This window comes from Haplochromis burtoni, unplaced genomic scaffold, assembly GCF_018398535.1.
Source record: "Haplochromis burtoni strain Fernald_Lab_line unplaced genomic scaffold, NCSU_Asbu1 Contig_335, whole genome shotgun sequence".
Lineage (NCBI taxonomy): Eukaryota > Metazoa > Chordata > Actinopteri > Cichliformes > Cichlidae > Haplochromis > Haplochromis burtoni.
This window is the reverse complement of record NW_024582696.1, coordinates 471,042-489,827: the sequence shown is the minus strand read 5'-3', so window position 1 is coordinate 489,827 and position 18,786 is coordinate 471,042. Positions and strand designations below refer to the sequence as shown.

The window sequence follows — 18,786 nt, the reverse complement described above, 5'->3', positions numbered from 1 at the left end:
TTTTGTTTTTACCTCGAAATACTTGTAAAATTTACTGTTTAAAGTAAACATTAAAAACATCAACACTTCTAAATATAGGGGTGTATCTGGCAAAATGTAGACTTTATTTGCATGTTAATCGAGCAAGTGGCTTTCCCCTTTAAGGAAAGTGACGTCACTGTAGGGGCGTAGCCAGAGTGTGTGACTGATGCAATCCTGAACCAATAAGATTATAGAAACATTGGCGTTCCTGTCCAGGCATGGTTCCACATGCAGAAGTAGTGGTGGTGTAACCTTGGCTGATTAGCGTCCTCGTTTCAAACACCATAAAAGAAGCAACATGTAAGAATTTAAAAGAATCAGTTACACAATGTATACGTTGTATTTCCTAGATAAAGAATCTAATGTAACTAATTACAAGTATTTGTTGCATCCTCCAGAAAAGTACTTTATCGTGTTGAATTTACTGCACACAGGAGTGATAGTTCTTATCTGTTCTCACGCACTGGTTTAAATAAATCTGTCACCTTTCAGGCAGGCTGCTATGGATATAACTGCAAAGTACTGCCGTAAAGAAATGGAAGCGTATGGGTTATGTGTAGCCTCCAATCCATCAACATGGCAGCAGAAGTGTCACGAGCTGAAGATGAATGTTGCACAATGTACATCATCACAGTAAGTCCATTTATTTGTTCTGTCATTCCTATTCGAGTGATTCTGGCATCCTGCTGTAAATATTTTCCAGGCGTATTTTAATCTAACCCCTAACTATGTTAAGCCCAGTCATCCAGAAGATCAGGCAGGAGTGTTCCAATGAGTTTGTGGAGTTTGAGCGCTGCCTGAGAGAACATCAGGGACAACCTGTCTCCTGCTCGCCACATGTGGCTCGCTTTCTGGGCTGTGCAGAGACAGTCGACCTCAGTGGAGTGGGTACGTTTTTCAGTGTGTTTTTTATGGAAATAGGTTGTGCATGCTGGTTTTTCATGCATCATAATATAAAACAAATTTTGAAGACACTAATGTTTGCAAAAATAATAATAATATTGCATAAGCTTTAGTTGCCAACATACCAAACGATTATTTTTATCTTTTCCAGCTACAAATCCAGTATCTCAACCATCTTAGCACAGGATGTCCTCCATTACCAGAAAAAACCTGTATCTACACCACTGCCACCAGGTGGGCTGGTTTCAAATGTATTCCAGACATGTATGTACAGTGGCTGATAGAATACAATACTTCCCAATTCCTACTTCCTAATTTTATTTTGCATATTTATCACATTTACATGTTTCAGACCATCATCATCATTTTAATATTAGACAAAGATAACCTGAGTAAATACAAAATGCAGTTTTTAAATGATCATTTATTTTGTTAAATCATCATTTAAACCAGGGGTAGGCAACTCCAGGCCTCGAGTGCCGGTGTCCTGGAGGTTTTAGATGTGTCCATGATCCATCACAGCTGATTTAAAGGGCTAAATGACTCCTCAGCATTTCTTGAAGTTCTCCAGAGGCCTGGTAATGAGCTAATCATTTGATTCAGGTGTGTTAACCCAGGGTGGGATCTAAAACCTGCAGGACACTGGCACTCGAGGCCTGGAGTCGCCTACCCCTGATTTAAACCTACCTAACCCTAGCTGAAAAGCCTAAATGTAATAACTGATTGTGCTACCTTTGGCAGCAAGAATTGCAATCAAGGGTTTGCAATGACTGGCAATAAGTCTTTCCTTTTAATTCAGCTGAGCTGCAGGGTTTTCAAGGATGAATGACCTGCTTTAAGGTCATGCCAAAGCCACCTTATTGACTAGGCCACCCCAAATCTTCATTTTGTTTTGTTTGTTTTTTGCAAGGTCACACTTGCTTGTGTGCTTGGGGTCACTGTCCTCATGCATAAACCAAATGTGCTTGATTAGGTTCTTGGGTAATGGAGTCAGACAAATTTGATGTGCACTTGATGACGCTTCCATCAGTCAAGTCGTTCAGGTGTTGAAGCAGCAAAGCAGCCCCAAAACATCACACTACCACCACCATGGATGACTGTTGGTAGGATGTTCTTCTTCTGAAATAGTGTGTTGATTTTATGATGTTAGGAATTACTTTTTCATGTTTCTTTTTCATGAGTTTGGATAGCTTTTCCCCCCTTAAATAATTTAAATAATTTACAAAGTGTATTTTATTATTTATTGGATTATTGTCTTAAATTTGTTTGATAGTCTGAAACATGTAATTGTGACAATTATGCAAAAAAAAAAAAAGACAACATCAGGAAGTGGGCAAATACTTTTTAACAACTGTATTTATTTAAATTTGCGTTAGTACTGTGGGTTACATGATTGCATGAAGTATTTAATTGCTGTGTCATTCCCTAATTTCTCATGTAAATTTTATGATTTAAAAATAAGATTTATGTCTCTGAATGTGAGAAAGTCAGGTGTGTACTGATTTATTGAACAGTTTCATTAAAAAAATGACCTTAGACTTCTAATACTCTTCTGATGTTGTCATCCTCTTATTGTTTCTGTTTCTTGTGCCTATTCCTCCCACCCGTGCCCTCTTCAGGTCTGAGTCAGAGTCAAATATTAAACTGGAATGTATTGCTCCCACACAAACTATCCTGGCTACTCAGTGACTGAGCAATAGGGAGTCTGGGAAGAAAGGAGAGGGCTGTCCAGCTCTAATCAGTGGGACTACTGAAAGAGACAGAGGGAGGATGTTGAGTTATGAACCCTGTGACCACTAAGCAGAACAGACATTTTCTGGTTGAGTTATTAAAGTTTTGAGTGGAAAGACTGAGAGGAAACTGATTCCTTGCTTTTAAAGTGCATCTTTGTTTCATACCATTTGAGCAAGTGATAAATGCGTCATCATTTATTGTATTTAGGACAAAGAAGCCAAGTGTTGTTCAAAGACGAAACCGCAGATTGTATTGAAGATACGGCAACATTACATTCAAAGCACATCACCTGGCAGTCACTGATCAAAAAAGTAAGATAAGAACTCATCTACTGCACAAATAAGTTACATTCACAATATTATCACTTTAAAAACACCATGAGTCAGTGATCAGAGTCAAACATAATGTCAGGAAGGAATGTCACAGGCTGTAGCCAATTACTGGCTTCTAAATGAAAAGAGTTTCACCCTAATCCTATTTTATTCTGCACCACTTCATGATTCTGATCCTGATGCCTTCTGCAACACTTGAATTTGGAGGCTATTTCTTCATACCTACTTGTGGCACATAAATATCATGCTACAGTTTAAATATTTGCTGATTATCACATAAGAAGATACGAAATACCTACCTAATGTGACTTTCTGAGAAGGAAATTATTACAGTTTGTGACTACAACAGTTAATTATAACACAGTCATACACACATTTACATTTGGAGTACCTTCATGTACCCAGTATCCTTCATTTGGGAAATTATATACCAAAGAGTTGAAATTTACTGCACTGTTTTTGAGTGATCACATTATAAAAGAGAAAGGAAAACTAAAACGATAACCACTTAAACAACCCTGTTTCCGCATAAGGCTCCTCAAATGACCCTGTAGAGTTTATAGCTAAATGCCAAAAAAAACCACTTTTTTTGGTCCATATTTTACCAGTCATGCAGTATGAAAAACCAAGGATATAGTTTGAAATAATTTTTCACAGAATTTCTTTGCAATCTCTGTCCTTCAAGTCATTGGGCAAGTTAAATTGTCATCCTATCCAGCACAATATCCTGAGTTGAGGCTCAGGTTCCACAAACATACACACTAACCTGAGAGCAAAAGTGTACTCCAATCCATATACAGTGCTGTATACGCTGCAGTCATTCACACAATAACTACTCTAGTCCTGGCAAAACAAAACAAAAAGTAATGCAATATACTAATTTAATTTAAACCCTCAGCTGCCCATCAGACCTGCCAAGACTGCTAATTATATGTGATTTGATTGATGAATTCACTTTCAGCAACCAATTATCATCTGTAATTCATGATATACATATTGATAGGTATAAGTGTCTTAATTTTTTTTTGTTGGAAAGTGCCATGAAGCATTTTTCATTAAACATTACATAAATACAACAGAGTAAACTGAGGTCCTTTATCTTGGACATTTACAGTGTCTGTATTTCCAGCATGTGATTCTTATCTGGGAAAGATGTGGGATCACTATGTTAATCTGCTGCAAATTGATATTATGACTAACTATGTCTAATTGATGTTAGCCTGTGATAAAAGCTTGTAAGTGTGTTTGGCTGTAGGGTGTTTCATGGAGAATGGTCCCACAGGCATGTTGATGGACAGACTCCATTAGCTGCATCTCTGAGGTGAAAGGTGAAACAGGAGGGGAAAGAGTGACAGTTTATAAGGGTCAGGAGGTGAAATAAGAGTTCTGCATGGAGTACAGACGGTCGATGGGATTTCCCACTCGCCCTGCCAGGAGACCGCCCTCCCCTGTTGCTAAGAGGCAGTCGCCAAGGTGACCAAGGCTTCCATCGCTGTCCAGGTCATGGAACACTGTTTCTGAGTCTGCAGTCAAAAGGAAGGAGAGTGTGGACAGCTGAAGTGAAAGAGTTTTTAGTGAGAGCAAGAAAAAAAAAGTAAAAGCAAATTATTATTTTTTTTGTAACTTTTATCTTTGTCTTTCTGCCATACCATAGGAGTGGAGCTGCTCGCTATTCAGTTGAGGTGGTGTAAGCCCATGTCGAAATGGCTCTCCACCATAAATGTTGGGGTCCAGAGCAAGGAGCTGCTGACGTGGCAGAGATGGATATCCCAGCATCCCATCCATGCCATGGGTACTAGATCCATCTATATAAAGATTCAAAATGCCCAAAACTTTAACCATACCAGTCTTTCTTTCCATCTTTTTTTCTTTCCTTCTTGATCTTGTACTGGTACTCAAAGCTCTTACCCTCGCTGTCGTCATTGCTTTGGCGGCCCCCTCTGCTCGGTCCCCTCCTGGTGCCTCCCAGCTGCTCTTGTTCCTGCTGCTGCTGCTGCTGCTGTTGCTGTCGGCGAGCTAACTTTTTCATCTGACGCACAAAAGCACACGGTGTACAAATTTTCTCTTTGTGCTTTTGTGAGCATGCCTTTAGGAAAACTATAAAGTCTTACCTTGGCTCTCTGGTTTTGAAACCACACCTGAACAACACGCACTGTCAGCCCAGTCTCTGCAGCCAGTGTCTCTCTCACCTAGAGGACAGAGTTTTTAATTGTTTTAAAAATCTTAACTTCACAGTGCCAAACACAGCAGCCATACCCTTGAAAAATGAAGTTTGGAAAGCATGACCAGGAGTATCTTGTGGCATACTGACAAGACCAACAACCCACCTTACGGCATGGTTTGGCTGACACTTCAAAGGAGGCCTTGAAAGCACGCCGCTGCTGTGTGGTCAAGATAGTGCGTGGACGTTTTGAACGCTTGTGCTCCTTGCCTTCATCACCACCTTTCCCTCCTCCGGAGCCTCCTCCACCATCCTCATCCTCACTTTTTACTGAGCAAGTTAAGTAAACAATAGCACAATCAGAACAACGCTCTGCAAACAGTGACATTTGAAACAAATATTTTCCATGTAGTTTACAGTAACAGTTTGTTCCTTCTCATGGAAGAAAATGGTACTGTTTAAATTACTTTCAACATACTGCTGAAAACTATCCTCACTATTTGAAATTCAATAATCGCGCCTTCATTTAAAATTTTTAAAAAGGAAGAAGCTTGAAACTTTTTTCTTTTTTGTTTTTTTCTTGAAACTGCTTTTGTCCTAAATATTAAGGTTTTTCTTTCAAACACTGTTTACTCATTTAAAGGGGATGAAAATGATTGATTTTGACTAAAGGCATGAGTGTAAAAAGAAAGATTATTTCCCCAAGAAAAGTAATTTTGACCTTTATTATGTATCCTCCGCAGAAACCTGCTTTACCTGATTCAGTTGGTGTAGGGCTGATGGCAGCCAGCATTTCCCTCTCCTTTTCATAGTCCATGCGGCAGAGCAGCTGGCCTTCTTTCAGCACAAACTCATCACCTCTCTGCAGCCGACGTTCACACTCACAGCAGCTGAAGCAGCCCAGGTGGTATACCTGGCCTAGCACACGCATTATCAGCTCAGAACGTCCAATGACTTGCAAGCAGGCACTGCACTTTCTTACAAAAAGCCTGGAGGGGCACAGAAACATACACACGTGGGCTTATATTTTCATGGATACATCCATAAACTGTGAAACATGGCATGATAACAGTCTAGCAGCTTAGAATAAGAAGTAAATTAATTAAAGATGGCAGCACAAACAAGAAGCTCTGACACATTTACCCTTAGCGCCAATGATTCTGGAGATTAGCATAGTCTCTTAATTAAAGGTCCTATAAGCATTACCCAATTCACAGTGCAACAAGGTGAACATCTGTTAGATGGGTTACAGTAGTCTGTATTATTACATTGTTTTTTATTTTTAACATTCTCACAGTAGGGGGCAGTAGTTAGCTTCTTAAAAAGATGTCTGTGAAGAGTTTTTCCCCATTTAAATCCTTAAATGTTAAGATTTCCTTGGTGAAGTGAACTCCACTCTGTCCATATATTGCCCACAATTTATGTATTTAACTCAGTGAATAAAGCTTAAAACAGTCTTTCTCAGGTCTATTACTTTTCCCCATGACCACTTTCCTTCTTTTGTCCCCCCATCTCTCCTCCTGTGCTATGTTACAACCCCTAACTTTCTCTCCCACATGACAATCTCTTGCACATCCCTATTTCTATTCACAGGGCCCAAATCTATGCCATTAAATTCCTCTCAAATCCCTGCTCTTGCACTTGGTTTCCTCCCCTTCCCTCCTCAGTATTCAGTACTTTCTGCCAGCATTCCCAGTTCTCCCTCATGCCCTCCCAGCCTGCCTCCCCAGTTCACTGAAACTAATAAAGACAGGATTAATTAGATTGTTGTTTAAACAGTGAGATGGCCAGACAGACGCTGTAAACTCATAACCAGGGATTGGGGATAGCATGGGGTTAATCTCTCTCCTCTCACTTATGCACGCACACGCGCGCGCGCGCGCACACACACACACACACACACATGCACATATGCACGCACACACACACACACACACCATCACCACATTTGCACACACTCACCCACCGAGTATCAGTATATATATATTTGGATAGTTACTCACATTCACCATATCATCAAAGCAGTGGTGCAACACATCTATGATTAGGAAATATTCTTGATCGTCATTACAATTCTTCAGTGGGAAAAGTTACGAGGAAGCCTGAACATGGGTGTGAAACAGATAAAGGTTGATGTATACAGAAATAGCAGCACAATGGAACACAAACCCTGTTGAGAAAGGAGGGAGGATGGGAAGGGAGGGAATGGGGGGAAGAAGGGATGAAGACTGAAGTGTTGACGCTCCCTGACTGAGTGATAGGAAGGTGTTGCTGCCCAAATCTGGAGAGTAAAGAAGGAGCCAGGTCTGCACATTAGAGCTCCTAATCTGTGATTCTGTCCCAAACGCAGCTGCTACAGCTAATCTTTCTCAATCCATCTGCCAAACGCTCCCCAAATATCCCCAAATGACAGTGTCGCTAACTTAACATCATAAAGCAAACACAATACTCCTATAAGCAACCATACAAAGACTATTATGATAGGACCTTGTGTTTGACTAAATGTTGCTTAAATTACTTAGTCACAGTAACATTACATTGCATTTTAGAAAGATGCTTCCACTGTAAAATTCCTGCAATAACACACATGTCAATCATAACATGTGGTACAGAACATGCATGCTACAAAAGGGCGCAATCATCACACCGCTCTGCACAGCCTCACTCTCAGCATTTCAAATACGTCCTTTCATTGGGAACAAAAAACAACAAAACAGAATCGTCAGGGTTGCTTGACACAAGATTGATGAGGTTGGTGGTTAAGTCCCACACTCCCTAATCAGGGGTGTACACAGCACGGTAGGAATTTACTCAACATGGCAAATAAAGGAAACTTGGGGCAACTGCCACAGAGGGGGGTCTGTAAGTAGATCAGCATAATCCCTCTAATAGAAGTATCATTCACACATGGGCCTGACCAGGGTGCAGCTTCCAAAAAATCACTACGGGCATGACGGATAAAGAGCAATCATACGATTAAGGTGAATTTAACTTTACAGGATTTGTACATTCTAGTCAAACATGGCCACACATGCAGCCCAGGTTCCAGTGCTTGAGTAAATTTGTCAAATTCATCTTGAGTTCTTTATTTTAAATCATTAAAAATAATAAGTCTCTATGGTATGGGTTAATATCTGTATTTTTTCTGGTATGGTGGGTGTTACATAGTTATTTATGTTCTTAATTTTGTTTTAACTTTTTAATGTGTACAATTCAAAAAAGTGAAAACTAGAAGTCAGACAGCTGATGTATATTAAGGAACAGCTGTGCTGAAAGCTAAGCGAATAGATAGTTAAAAAAAACCCTCTTTGCTTTGGATTTAGACAGCTTTACTTTAATGAAGTAATATAATGATATATGCGCGAATGCGTAGAATAGAGTTGCAAGTGCTCACAGGAGGCTGAAGGTAATGATCAACCTTTAGAGCGTGTGATGTACAAAACATTATAAAGACTGGCTCTAGGCAACTTTATGCTCAATGCCATGGATTTTGGAGGGGTTACGGGGCATGGCTAATTACAAGCTCACTGATTACGAGATCAAGTGTAGAGAGGCAGAAAAAGGTGCTGTATTGTAAGTATTGGTATAATCAGGTCTTTCCCTTTTGTTTATTGCAGAGCCTAGGCATACAAACATCACAACACAATCTTCATCACCTCCCTAAGCTGTGTCATGTGGCATTGTTTTGCCTGAGAGCTGTGACAAGCATGACATTGTCTGGTCTGCAATACAATCATTCCATAAATATGTATGTGTCTCAGAGCAACTGCAGTTGTTGCACTTGCTTTCATAACTGATGAATATTTATACAGGTATAGGTTTGGTTATACTAACTCTCTTTTTAAGGAGTTTCTCTTATTGCACTAAGCTTTGGTCTTTTGGTCACCAAGACCAAAAGAACCTAACTTAGATAAATTTAACTTTCACCACCAAGGATCCACCACCATTGTCACTCATTTTGATTTTTGACCTATAGTTTAAGATGGATCTCTTTCTCACAAGGTGTGATAAGCAGAGGTTTAGATGTCCTAGCTTGTGATTCCCACATATGTGACCGTAGTGTGCGACAATGAAGGTATAATAGAAGATTCACGTTACAGATGCAAAAAGTACAAATGATATGCATCAATCTTAGTTTTAAGTTGTATTCTGTTTAGTATCAATTTCTTAGATGTGTGTGGAGTGTGTGCGTTTGTGTGTGTGTGTCTGTGTGTGTGGAATTGTGTGTGTGCACTTTTGGCGGATATTGCTCTGTGAAGCAAAATGGCTCAGAGCCAGGGTTCAGTAATCACATCATCTCCTTTTATTAAATCTCCCTGCACTGCTTCTGTGTTATTAAAATCTCCCAGCATTCCCCACGATACTTGCTACCCTGCCACCACTCACTCACACTCTCATAGAGAAATACACAGGTTTAAAGATATATATATCTATATCTATAGATATAGATATAGATATATATAGTAAAGTCATGCATACAAACACACGGATATATACAGCCGCATGCACACATAAACACAAATATGCACAGTTAGTGTAAACATAGATAAGGTGCCTGGGTACAAACATCAATAAAACGGTGACAGATGCTGCATCTGTGCACCACGTCCATCCATGCATCAGTGCAGTAACAAGGTCAATGCATGCTCTAAAAATGTGCAACATGTATATAATACTTGCTATCCAACGGACACAAGGGCCAACAGTACATAGAATAGATCTTTAGAGGTATTTGTGCACACTGAGGCAGTCCCACAGTTATAAAGTTACATGTTGTGACTCTTGCAGTAAATCTTGGTAATGACCAGCTCTACATGAGAGCAGCACTGATGTATATAATATTCAAGACTTTTCCTGTGTAAAGTAACAACCAAATACCTGCACGATGTGCATGGTCTCTGCATGCATGATATGTGTCTCTGGGTGTGTGGCTGTGAGTTACACCTGATGCTACCAAGAATGAATGCTATGTGTCAGGATATAGATGTGTGTTTGTGTGTGAGTGAGTGGGTGTGTGTTAGTTTAGATAAAACAGTTAATCCCCAGGCCACCAGAACGCAATATCCTGTCTGCCCGTTTCTCATTTCCTGTCTGTCTCTGGCGGAGCGGGAAGCAGCGGGGAGGGGGTGGCGGGGGACAGCGGGACCCGTTGCCCCAGAAACAGGAGATACAGCCGGTCGATTTGCGAGAAGTCTACGCCGATCTCCCTATCTCTCCCTCTCTGGTGCGACCCCCTATTCGCACTCTCTTTTTTCCTCTCCCTCTCTGCTTTTATTATCTCAGATTTAATAAAGCTGAGGCGAGCAGCTTGTTCTGCCATGAAACATTTATTAGCTGTCTGTTATAAAATTGTTGTGGGGGAGGAAAGATGATGGGGTCTCATCTCACATTATGCAAAAACAGTGGCAATATCACCCCCTCACCACCACCACCATCACCATCTACACACATACGCAGACAAAAATTTGCCCTGGCCTGAAGCCGTTCTGTCCTTAAAACTCTCCCACACCTTGTCCTTTCCTTCTTTAACCCATTTTGAACCCTTTCTCCATCAGTGACAGTTCTCCCTGATGCTCTTTCATTTATGCCATCAAATCAGACTGTTTTTCAACAGCACACCATCAAAGCTCAAAAACCCATCCATCCGCACTTTATTCTCATCTGGCAAACCTCCAACCATCATCTGTTGAGCTGCAGGTGTAGCTAATATAAGACTCTTAGGTGAGAGAGAAGTACTTCAACTTTTGAGCATTGCATGTGTATATGATGTACAGCCAGAGCAGAAAAGCTACATTTGCCTTCACCAACAATGAGCTATAAACCTTACTCTCTCTGAGCTGAAATTTCCAGTTATTTAACCTAAAATTGCTCAGATTTCTGCCTCCACCCTCACGCTGTCATGGTTTGGTTTCTACAAAGACAAATTATTTTGTCTTCTCCTTTGTCAAAGGGATTTCATAGTTATAGCCAAATAAGTCCAAAATATCAAACTCTGTTGTGGCTGACATGTTTTAAAATGGTCAATGGTTTTTTTTCTTTTACGTTAATAGTGACTCATTTTAGGCTTATAGGAATAAGGGTTTGTATTTCCACTGACATATCATTGCATAATTATCTGTAATAGTATTTCCCTGCAGCCCAGTATCAGACCTGTCAACCCAGGACAGCCAGAGCTGGGCAATTAGCACTGTACCCAATCAGCCACCCTGCCACCTCCTCCTATTCCCCTCCTGAGAGACAAAGGAGCACTGGAGGGGGGGGCGATTAAGAGAAAACAAGGGATAAACGGGGAGATAAACTGTTTGGTGTCATCGCTGCTATCAATCTCAACAAGAAGGAAATGAGGTTTGGAATAGAGAAATATTATTACAAAGCAGACAGTGATGAACGAGGTAACCGATGGAGAGATAGGGAGCGAAACGGTTGGTGGGGTGGAGGTATAGAAGGGAGAATGGGTAAAAGATGTGATTTTTAACCTCAGACTTAGACGTTCACTCGCATAAATGCACTGAGAGGATACTCTTTCAGGTCGTTAGTGTTAGACTCATGTCTAACTACTCAGTCAGCAGAGGATGATTCTATAGCTGTGGCCGCTAGGCCTCCCTCTCTATGTCTGTGGTGAGAGGGTTTGTAAACTTAGATGTAGTCTCTGTGCCCTCCACCCCACAGCGTGAGGCATTAAACTCAAGGTTTAGTGAATATCCACTCTTGTGACCTGTTTTTCACAGAGCTGGAGCTGCCTTTATGTGGCTTTCAAGGGAGTTTGGAGGCTTCTCACAGCCAGACTACCCTCAGCGCTGTTTGGGTTCAGTACTATTGAGAAGAGAACACTTGTTTTATAATTGTCAATTTGACAAGGAATCATAATAACCAGTTTTAGGATTATGCCTAAACAGCTTTAAAAAAAAGTCTGTTTTTAGTTTAATTGTAATTATATTAAGATACAGTACAACTAGAGTGCTGTACTATTAATAATTTTGTCAGAAAAGTAACATCATTGAAAAATTCCATTTAAAGTTTTATAAAATTATCACTTCCTAACTTTTTCTAGCCAGATTTGTATAACTGTCCATTGTGCCAGTAAATGGAATGTATTGCGCCTGTGCGTAAAAACAACCTTAAGGGAATTTGTGTGCAGCAAAGTCTTATTCTAGTGCCTCATGTTGAACATCTGGTCCATAACAGGATGGAGTTCCAGAGAATTTCTCAAGGTTTCAAAACAAAAATAAATCCACAAGAAAAATCCACAAGATGCACTTGAGTTGTGTCTAAATCCCTTCATTTCCATAACAGATTGAGACCAGGGAAACTTAAAACTGGCACTACTAAAAAGGCATACCTCCAGTTTTATTTTATTTTATTTTTGTTTTATTAAATAAATACTTAATGTGAATGAGAGTGACATACTTAAGATTCAATGAGGGTGGTCTGAGGCATTCTCAGAACCGAGCAGACTATGATTATGGTTCACCTGCCCCGCAACCCCAAATACATAAATAAATAAATAAGATGTTTAAAAAAATCATCAGATATTTTGAAACCTTATATTGACTTTTTGATAATCAGTGTACAGTAATACAGAAGCAATGTATCCTTCAAAAGCATTAAACATGCAAATGTTGAACAAACCTTTGCCTTGGAGGCAGTTAACGCCACACGAATCAGGGTGGAGGATGGGTAACATTTGAAAATTTGATTTCCTTTCTCATTTGAATCTGCGTGTGTTTTCTTTTTCGTGAAGACCAGATAGATTAATTAAAAACATATGCCTACCCACAAATACATTTTGTATTTGTTTCTTTTTCATATATTAAAAGAAAGCTATGATTAAAAAAAGCACATGCACCATGCACTGTTTGGTCTGGTCTGTTTGTGACTAAAAAACATATATTTGGACTAGCCGGAGATAGTGCACAAGGAAGACATCCCAATATTAAAAACCCAAGCCTGATTGCAAAATGCCATTTTTCAATTAATGCATTACATTCACATATTTTTCAGTGAATTCAGTTTTTTTTTAACTCCTTACAATTCCTGACAAAGTAAACTCATCAGCATGCAGTGACAGCACTGAAATGATGTGCATTTTCCTGTCTGAAGCAGGATTTGAGTATCCGTACCAGGATGTGGATATGGATACTCAAATCCATATCCTGGTATCCACTAATAATTGTACAAATTCCCCTAAAATTCTTATGCACATTCCAAATTCTTGGACATGGTTATCACACACCTGCTCTAGATGGAGGTGGTGGGGGTGTAGAGTAAAGCGCTGATGGACAGACTGCTGGGAAAACAAGGAGACATTGTTGCCTATCCACTGAAGGTCACGGGCATAACTGTGTGCCAAGTCTGGCACCGACTCACACAACAAGGCAACAAGGCATATGCAATGTATAGGGGACTAAATCAACAACATAGTGAATGAGCCTCTGACTATTAATTTGGATCTGCAATTACAGTCATTACACAGTGAGAGCAAATATACTTTTTCATTCCATCACTGAAAATGAGCCCAGTTCTTCAGTTATGGTACTACTGCCTCCAAGTTTCCCACTCATTTTTCCAGATAAACGTCACACAATGGACTTTCATCACAGTCCCCGTCCCCCCCCCCTCTCTCTCCCTCACTCTCCTCCAGATGTCAGGTACAGTGGGAGAGTCTGTGCTGCTGGATGCCGTCTGACACTTTTCATAACAATGATAACAAGCTGCAGACTCGTCCTTAAGCTGTCCATCCCTGGAGCTTCCTTTGCAGGCACACCCAGTGACCACAGCACACACAAAGCAGCCAAAGTTAAAATGTAGAATGGCCACAAACATGTACAGTGGAGTGAGCCATTAAAGAAAAAAAATCTCTGAACTTTTACATTGCAATATATTGTAGTGTGTCCAGATGCTGTACTACAAGGTACTGAATAGCAGTGGCAAGGGCTGTTGGTTCAGTTAAGATTGTAAATTTAAAAACAAGGGAAATAGACTTTGCCTTTGTGAAACTACTAGATCAATAAGCAAAAATAAGCTATAAAAACTGCTACTGCATACATTCAGTCAGTTTTCATATCTTATATTGGTTGTGGCTCAATTCCAAAAATGTGAAATTGTAAGCACACTGACCCTCTGGGTATCTTGAATTTAAGTAAAGCCACATAGGTTTGACACACAAATCCAGCATTGTCTATAATGATAGATGTTTCGGATTGAATGTGGATTTTCAATTTAAAGGCCCATGTATTTTTACACAAATTTCTGTTATAGAAATTTGCAAAGTTTTTTTTTCCAAACATTAGTACAACATGTAGCCTGTATTTGCTACTCTCATTTCTCAACTTCATAAGTCTTCCTCATCTCTAAACTAAGTCGTTAAAGTTTCATTAATATTATTTAACCAGATTTGTTCAGTGTGAGGATTGATTTATGTGCAGGTCATTTGTACAGTCTAAATAATCTCCTTTCTTGACACCTACATTAATTTTTCAGAATTAAAATCACACGTGCTCTTGCAGTGATTAACATTTTACTACATCTTTTGTTGGCACATTGATAGATGCTGTTAAGTCTAACAAAAGACTTCCAGTAGATGTAAAATATGAAAGACGTGTTCCTCATCTGTTTTAAACAGAAGTTCAACTTCACTGTTCTCTCTCTCACTCTCTCCTTGTGTGTGTGTGTGTGTGTGTGTGTCAGTAACACAATAATATCACATCAGCAAATGTTACAAGATTAGTATGTCACTATACTTATATAACAATTACCTCTCAATTTGAAGTCCCAAAACCTGTTTAGCTTGGAAACAGGAGACTGGCTAACATCAGTTCAGTTTGATTGAGTAGGCAAAACTAAAATGTTTAAAATAGTCTCCATAAGTAAACTTACTCTGACCAAATTGAGAATTATAATTACATTTCAACGTACAATAAACTTTATTCTTTCCATTATTATGAAACTGTATTTCTTTGCAGATTATGTAAATTATTTTCAGCACGAGATAAAGCTTGTTTTAGTCACAGGGAATTTCCCAACCTAAATTTGTAGGCTGTGTTATCCTTGAACTGACAGTATGTGTATGTCTGTGTGTGAGCATGCGTGTTTGTGAGTGTGTGTTTTTACTTTTCATAGTCGTGCTTGCAGTACAGCAGGCGGTCCCGGCTGTAACAAGTCCCAGTGAGCGCGCTTAAACACACGGCGCACTTGACACAGGTCTCGTGCCAGGAACGCTCATTCACGCGCAGCAGGAAGCGGTCGGCGATGGGAGACTCGCAGCCCGCACACACCTCTCCTCCTCTGTACTCTGGACCTGAAGGGAACATATCAAAGCATGAACAGAGAGATTGAGAGAAGGTAAAAGCCAAGATACTGGCCAAGTTTCCACAGTGTAACTCCAGCCTTATAAAGTAGCATGCTTCTAAATTTCCCTGCATCATGGTCATCGATAATGCAATAAAACACGTTTTATTCAATCGACCAACGCGTGTGTATACTGTGTGTATATGCAATCGTTTGTATATGCAATCTGCCATAGAAAAACCGATGTTCTCTTTCGCATGGATGGAAAATGACAGGCGCATACTTCGCACAAAAGTTTATGGCAACCTCGGTGTTGGATATTAATTTTCTCAATCAAAAATCTGGATATTTAACATCTGGATATTTGTTTATTTCATTCCTATTTCGACTTTATGTGAACGATCATCTTGAATTATTTACATTTAAAAACAGTTGATCTTGTTTTTATTATATTATTATTTTAATTCTTACGTTAGGGTAACATAAGTCATATGTTACAACATATGATAACCTTGGCTTTGTTGCATTTTGTTCCTCATAGGGTAAGCCCAGTATTACGATAATAGTCTAATGTTGTGTTGGTTGTTAAAAAACTGAATCAATATTATATTTTATTTATTTATTTATTTTTAAATAATATTTTTTTTCTATTATAATCTTAGGCCTGAATGTCTATAGGATCCTAAAAACGCGGACAAAATGGACAGGATCAAATGCTTTGATATTCTTATTTGTGGTCTTCATGATTTTCATAGATGATAAATTAATCCAAAAAGCTCATCCTGTGATTATTATTCTCACTGTATAGTGTATCGGCTGTCGGACTTACCGAAAGGCGTGGAGGATGGAGGCTGCTGCAGACAGGACTGCTGGCTCTCCTCTGTTTTCATCCCTTCTCTCCTCCCCTCAGTGTGATCGCTAGAGACAAAAATGAACCATTTCTATCTAAAATATCAGTGGAACCATGCTATAGTAAATCAACCTAAAAATAAGGGGATTGGTAAGAGAGACGTTTTTATTTTTTATTTCATTATTTTATAATAGGACTGTCTATGCCACCATTATTTAAAATCAGACTGAATCAAAAATACACACCTACAGACTGGATTGCACAAGCTTATTAATTGCAGGAGAAAAAAACACGATAAAAAAGAGAATTTGAGAATGTTTCTCTTCTAACAAAAATTCTAATTGAAAGGGATTTTTTACGAGCATCAAATTGTATTTCAAACTTTGCAATAAGCTATAACTTCTGCATTATATATTCTACTTCTAATGGTGCAAGGCAATTTCTATGTATCGTGCATTTTATGGTTTCTTTTAAGAAATAATAACAAATTAACAGTTCTAATGCAAAAAATGTAAGACAAGCAAAAAATACATATTTAGATTTATATTGGTTTAAATTTAAAATTTTTGTGTTGAAATTATTTTAAACATATATATATATATATGATCAGGTTAATTGTAAAATGTGCAATGTTTCCATTTTATTCTTTACAGAATTTTTTTTAAAAAAATGACCCGTTTAATCAAAACGGATAACGAAAAGAGAAACTTTTCGGACGGCATTTTGTATTCTACTAATTTACCTGCTCAAACAAACAAAAATGAAAGAGGACAGAAAAAACAAGCAAAAATGGCGAAAGACTCAAATAAAAATAAATTAGTTGTGGAAACACTGACGAAAACTTTCTTTGATGTTTTTCTGCAGGCTGGAGTTTCTCAGCACTGGTGTCACCAGATTCTAGTGTTTTGTGTAAAGTATAATAATATAATGATAGTCTATATTTTAAATGAATAACACACTAGATTTGTGTTTGTTCTTATTATTGCGATAATTGTAAGGAACCCTATTGATTTCTACATTTGAGGGGCCTGTGGGGTGAACCTGTAAAATACAGGGAATATAAAATGGATTGTTGCCTTAGAAAGTGAAGTAATTAGATAACACCAAATGACTTATGTAAATACAACTAATCTGATTTGGCACTTTTCCTAATTGCGGGTTGAATACATTCATGACACACTTGTGTAAAGCACCAATAATTACACGTCGACGCTAAAAGCCGGTGCTGTGATCATCAATATCGAAGTAATAACGATTTCTGGATTTCCCGCAAGTCACCTGGAGCTACAATTAAAGAAAGCAAAACTGTCATATTTATGAGGATGAACAATGTTTTCTTTAAAGCTGAATGTTAACTGCATTCAAATTAATGCTAAGAAGCCAATCTCTGTTTAATGCAACAAACAGTCTTTCTGTTTTGAGAGATTTGTTTACAAGCTGTTTGTAATAAATAGCTGGAAACTATGAAAAGTCAGACCTTCCCTCGTGCCATCAAAAGTAAAAGACAAAGTTGAGTTGTAGATGTGATTGCTGAATTCAAGTCACGTTAAAAACTACTGTAAACGAACATAATAATAATAATAATGATTATTATTATAATACTCTAAAAGCGGCTTGCAGTCTGTAAAGCAGCTGGTTCCCTTTAGCATCATATTTTTAGGACTATTTCACATGCTTGTGCCAATCCATTAAAGATCGAAGATCATAAAACATAACAGACAGCAAGGTCATCAGGATTTAATCCTTTATCCCGTGTATTTGTCAAAAGACCCCTAATAATGTTGGATCTAAGCACGCGCTGCTGCTGGAACACGAAATGCACATCAATTCAAGCAACACGGTTATTTGGAAATCACGAGGCTGCCTTCAGTGACAACCTGTTCTTGAGTTGCGGAGACCTACCTTGAGGTGAAACACACTCCTCCTGAAATCTCGGTTGGCAACATTAAAACCTGGGGAAACTTTAGACTAGTAAATGAACAGACGCGATCGCAGATTATCCACCTGTACCTCACAAAGCGCCGAGCATGTTGCCTACGGTAAAAATCCAAATACCATGATGACCCGAAGTACTGCCTATTGTCTCTCCTGTTTTCTCCGGCAGCCGTGTGTGCGCTCTGACTTGTTTTGTGCGTAAAAAGGCGCAGAGGGAGGAGATGGACAGAAAAGGAGGGAGGGAGAAGGTGCGGAAAATGATGAGGGAAGATGAGTGATAATACAGCCTATTGATAACTCAGATGGGGAGGATCTTTTGCATTTGTGCTCACGGTTACACGGAAACTTAAAAGGGCACAGCTAAGGTGAAACAACTTGTGATGACATATCAGCCCCTTTCACACAGGAAAACATATTTAAGTTTTTGTTGTATTATACACCAAAACTGTCTGAGTTTGATGCAAAAATATCAAAAGAACAAAGCCGAATGAAGATGATATCACTTTACTCCTTCTAGACATCAGGAAATGTTGCTTCACTCCATTTACTTACACCAGGCTGTA

General features: G+C 39.0%; 2 protein-coding genes across 7 annotated transcripts; one reads left to right on the top strand and one right to left on the bottom strand.

The window, feature by feature from the left end:
- The first annotated feature begins 96 nt into the window (after positions 1 to 96).
- Positions 97 to 4,752, top strand: LOC102309685 (coiled-coil-helix-coiled-coil-helix domain-containing protein 5). Of its 5 annotated transcripts, none has more exons than XR_006055424.1 (5): positions 97 to 321; positions 514 to 654; positions 758 to 909; positions 1,076 to 1,158; positions 2,866 to 2,970. XR_006055424.1 is itself a non-coding variant. In XM_005942314.3 (4 exons), coding segments are annotated over exons 1-4 (324 nt in total). In that variant the 5' UTR covers positions 99 to 319; the 3' UTR covers positions 1,105 to 1,345. The 5 variants fall into 5 exon arrangements, 1 of the variants encoding a protein (XP_005942376.1); XR_006055422.1 differs by lacking the exon at positions 2,866 to 2,970 and adding an exon at positions 4,645 to 4,752 and having other exon boundaries at positions 98 to 321; XR_006055421.1 differs by lacking the exon at positions 2,866 to 2,970 and adding an exon at positions 2,544 to 2,672 and having other exon boundaries at positions 98 to 321.
- On the bottom strand, positions 4,356 to 18,732 carry lmx1al (LIM homeobox transcription factor 1, alpha-like). Of its 2 annotated transcripts, none has more exons than XM_042228605.1 (9): positions 18,191 to 18,732; positions 16,268 to 16,356; positions 15,262 to 15,448; positions 5,908 to 6,140; positions 5,318 to 5,481; positions 5,102 to 5,179; positions 4,899 to 5,019; positions 4,640 to 4,822; positions 4,356 to 4,513 (listed from the first exon to the last, which is right to left on the bottom strand). In XM_042228605.1, exons 1-9 carry the CDS (start codon positions 18,232 to 18,234, stop codon positions 4,356 to 4,358), a joined length of 1,257 nt encoding a protein of 418 aa, XP_042084539.1. In that variant the 5' UTR covers positions 18,235 to 18,732. The 2 variants fall into 2 exon arrangements, with proteins under 2 accessions (XP_042084539.1, XP_005942375.1); XM_005942313.3 differs by having other exon boundaries at positions 4,640 to 4,795.
- Positions 18,733 to 18,786: the final 54 nt, after the last annotated feature.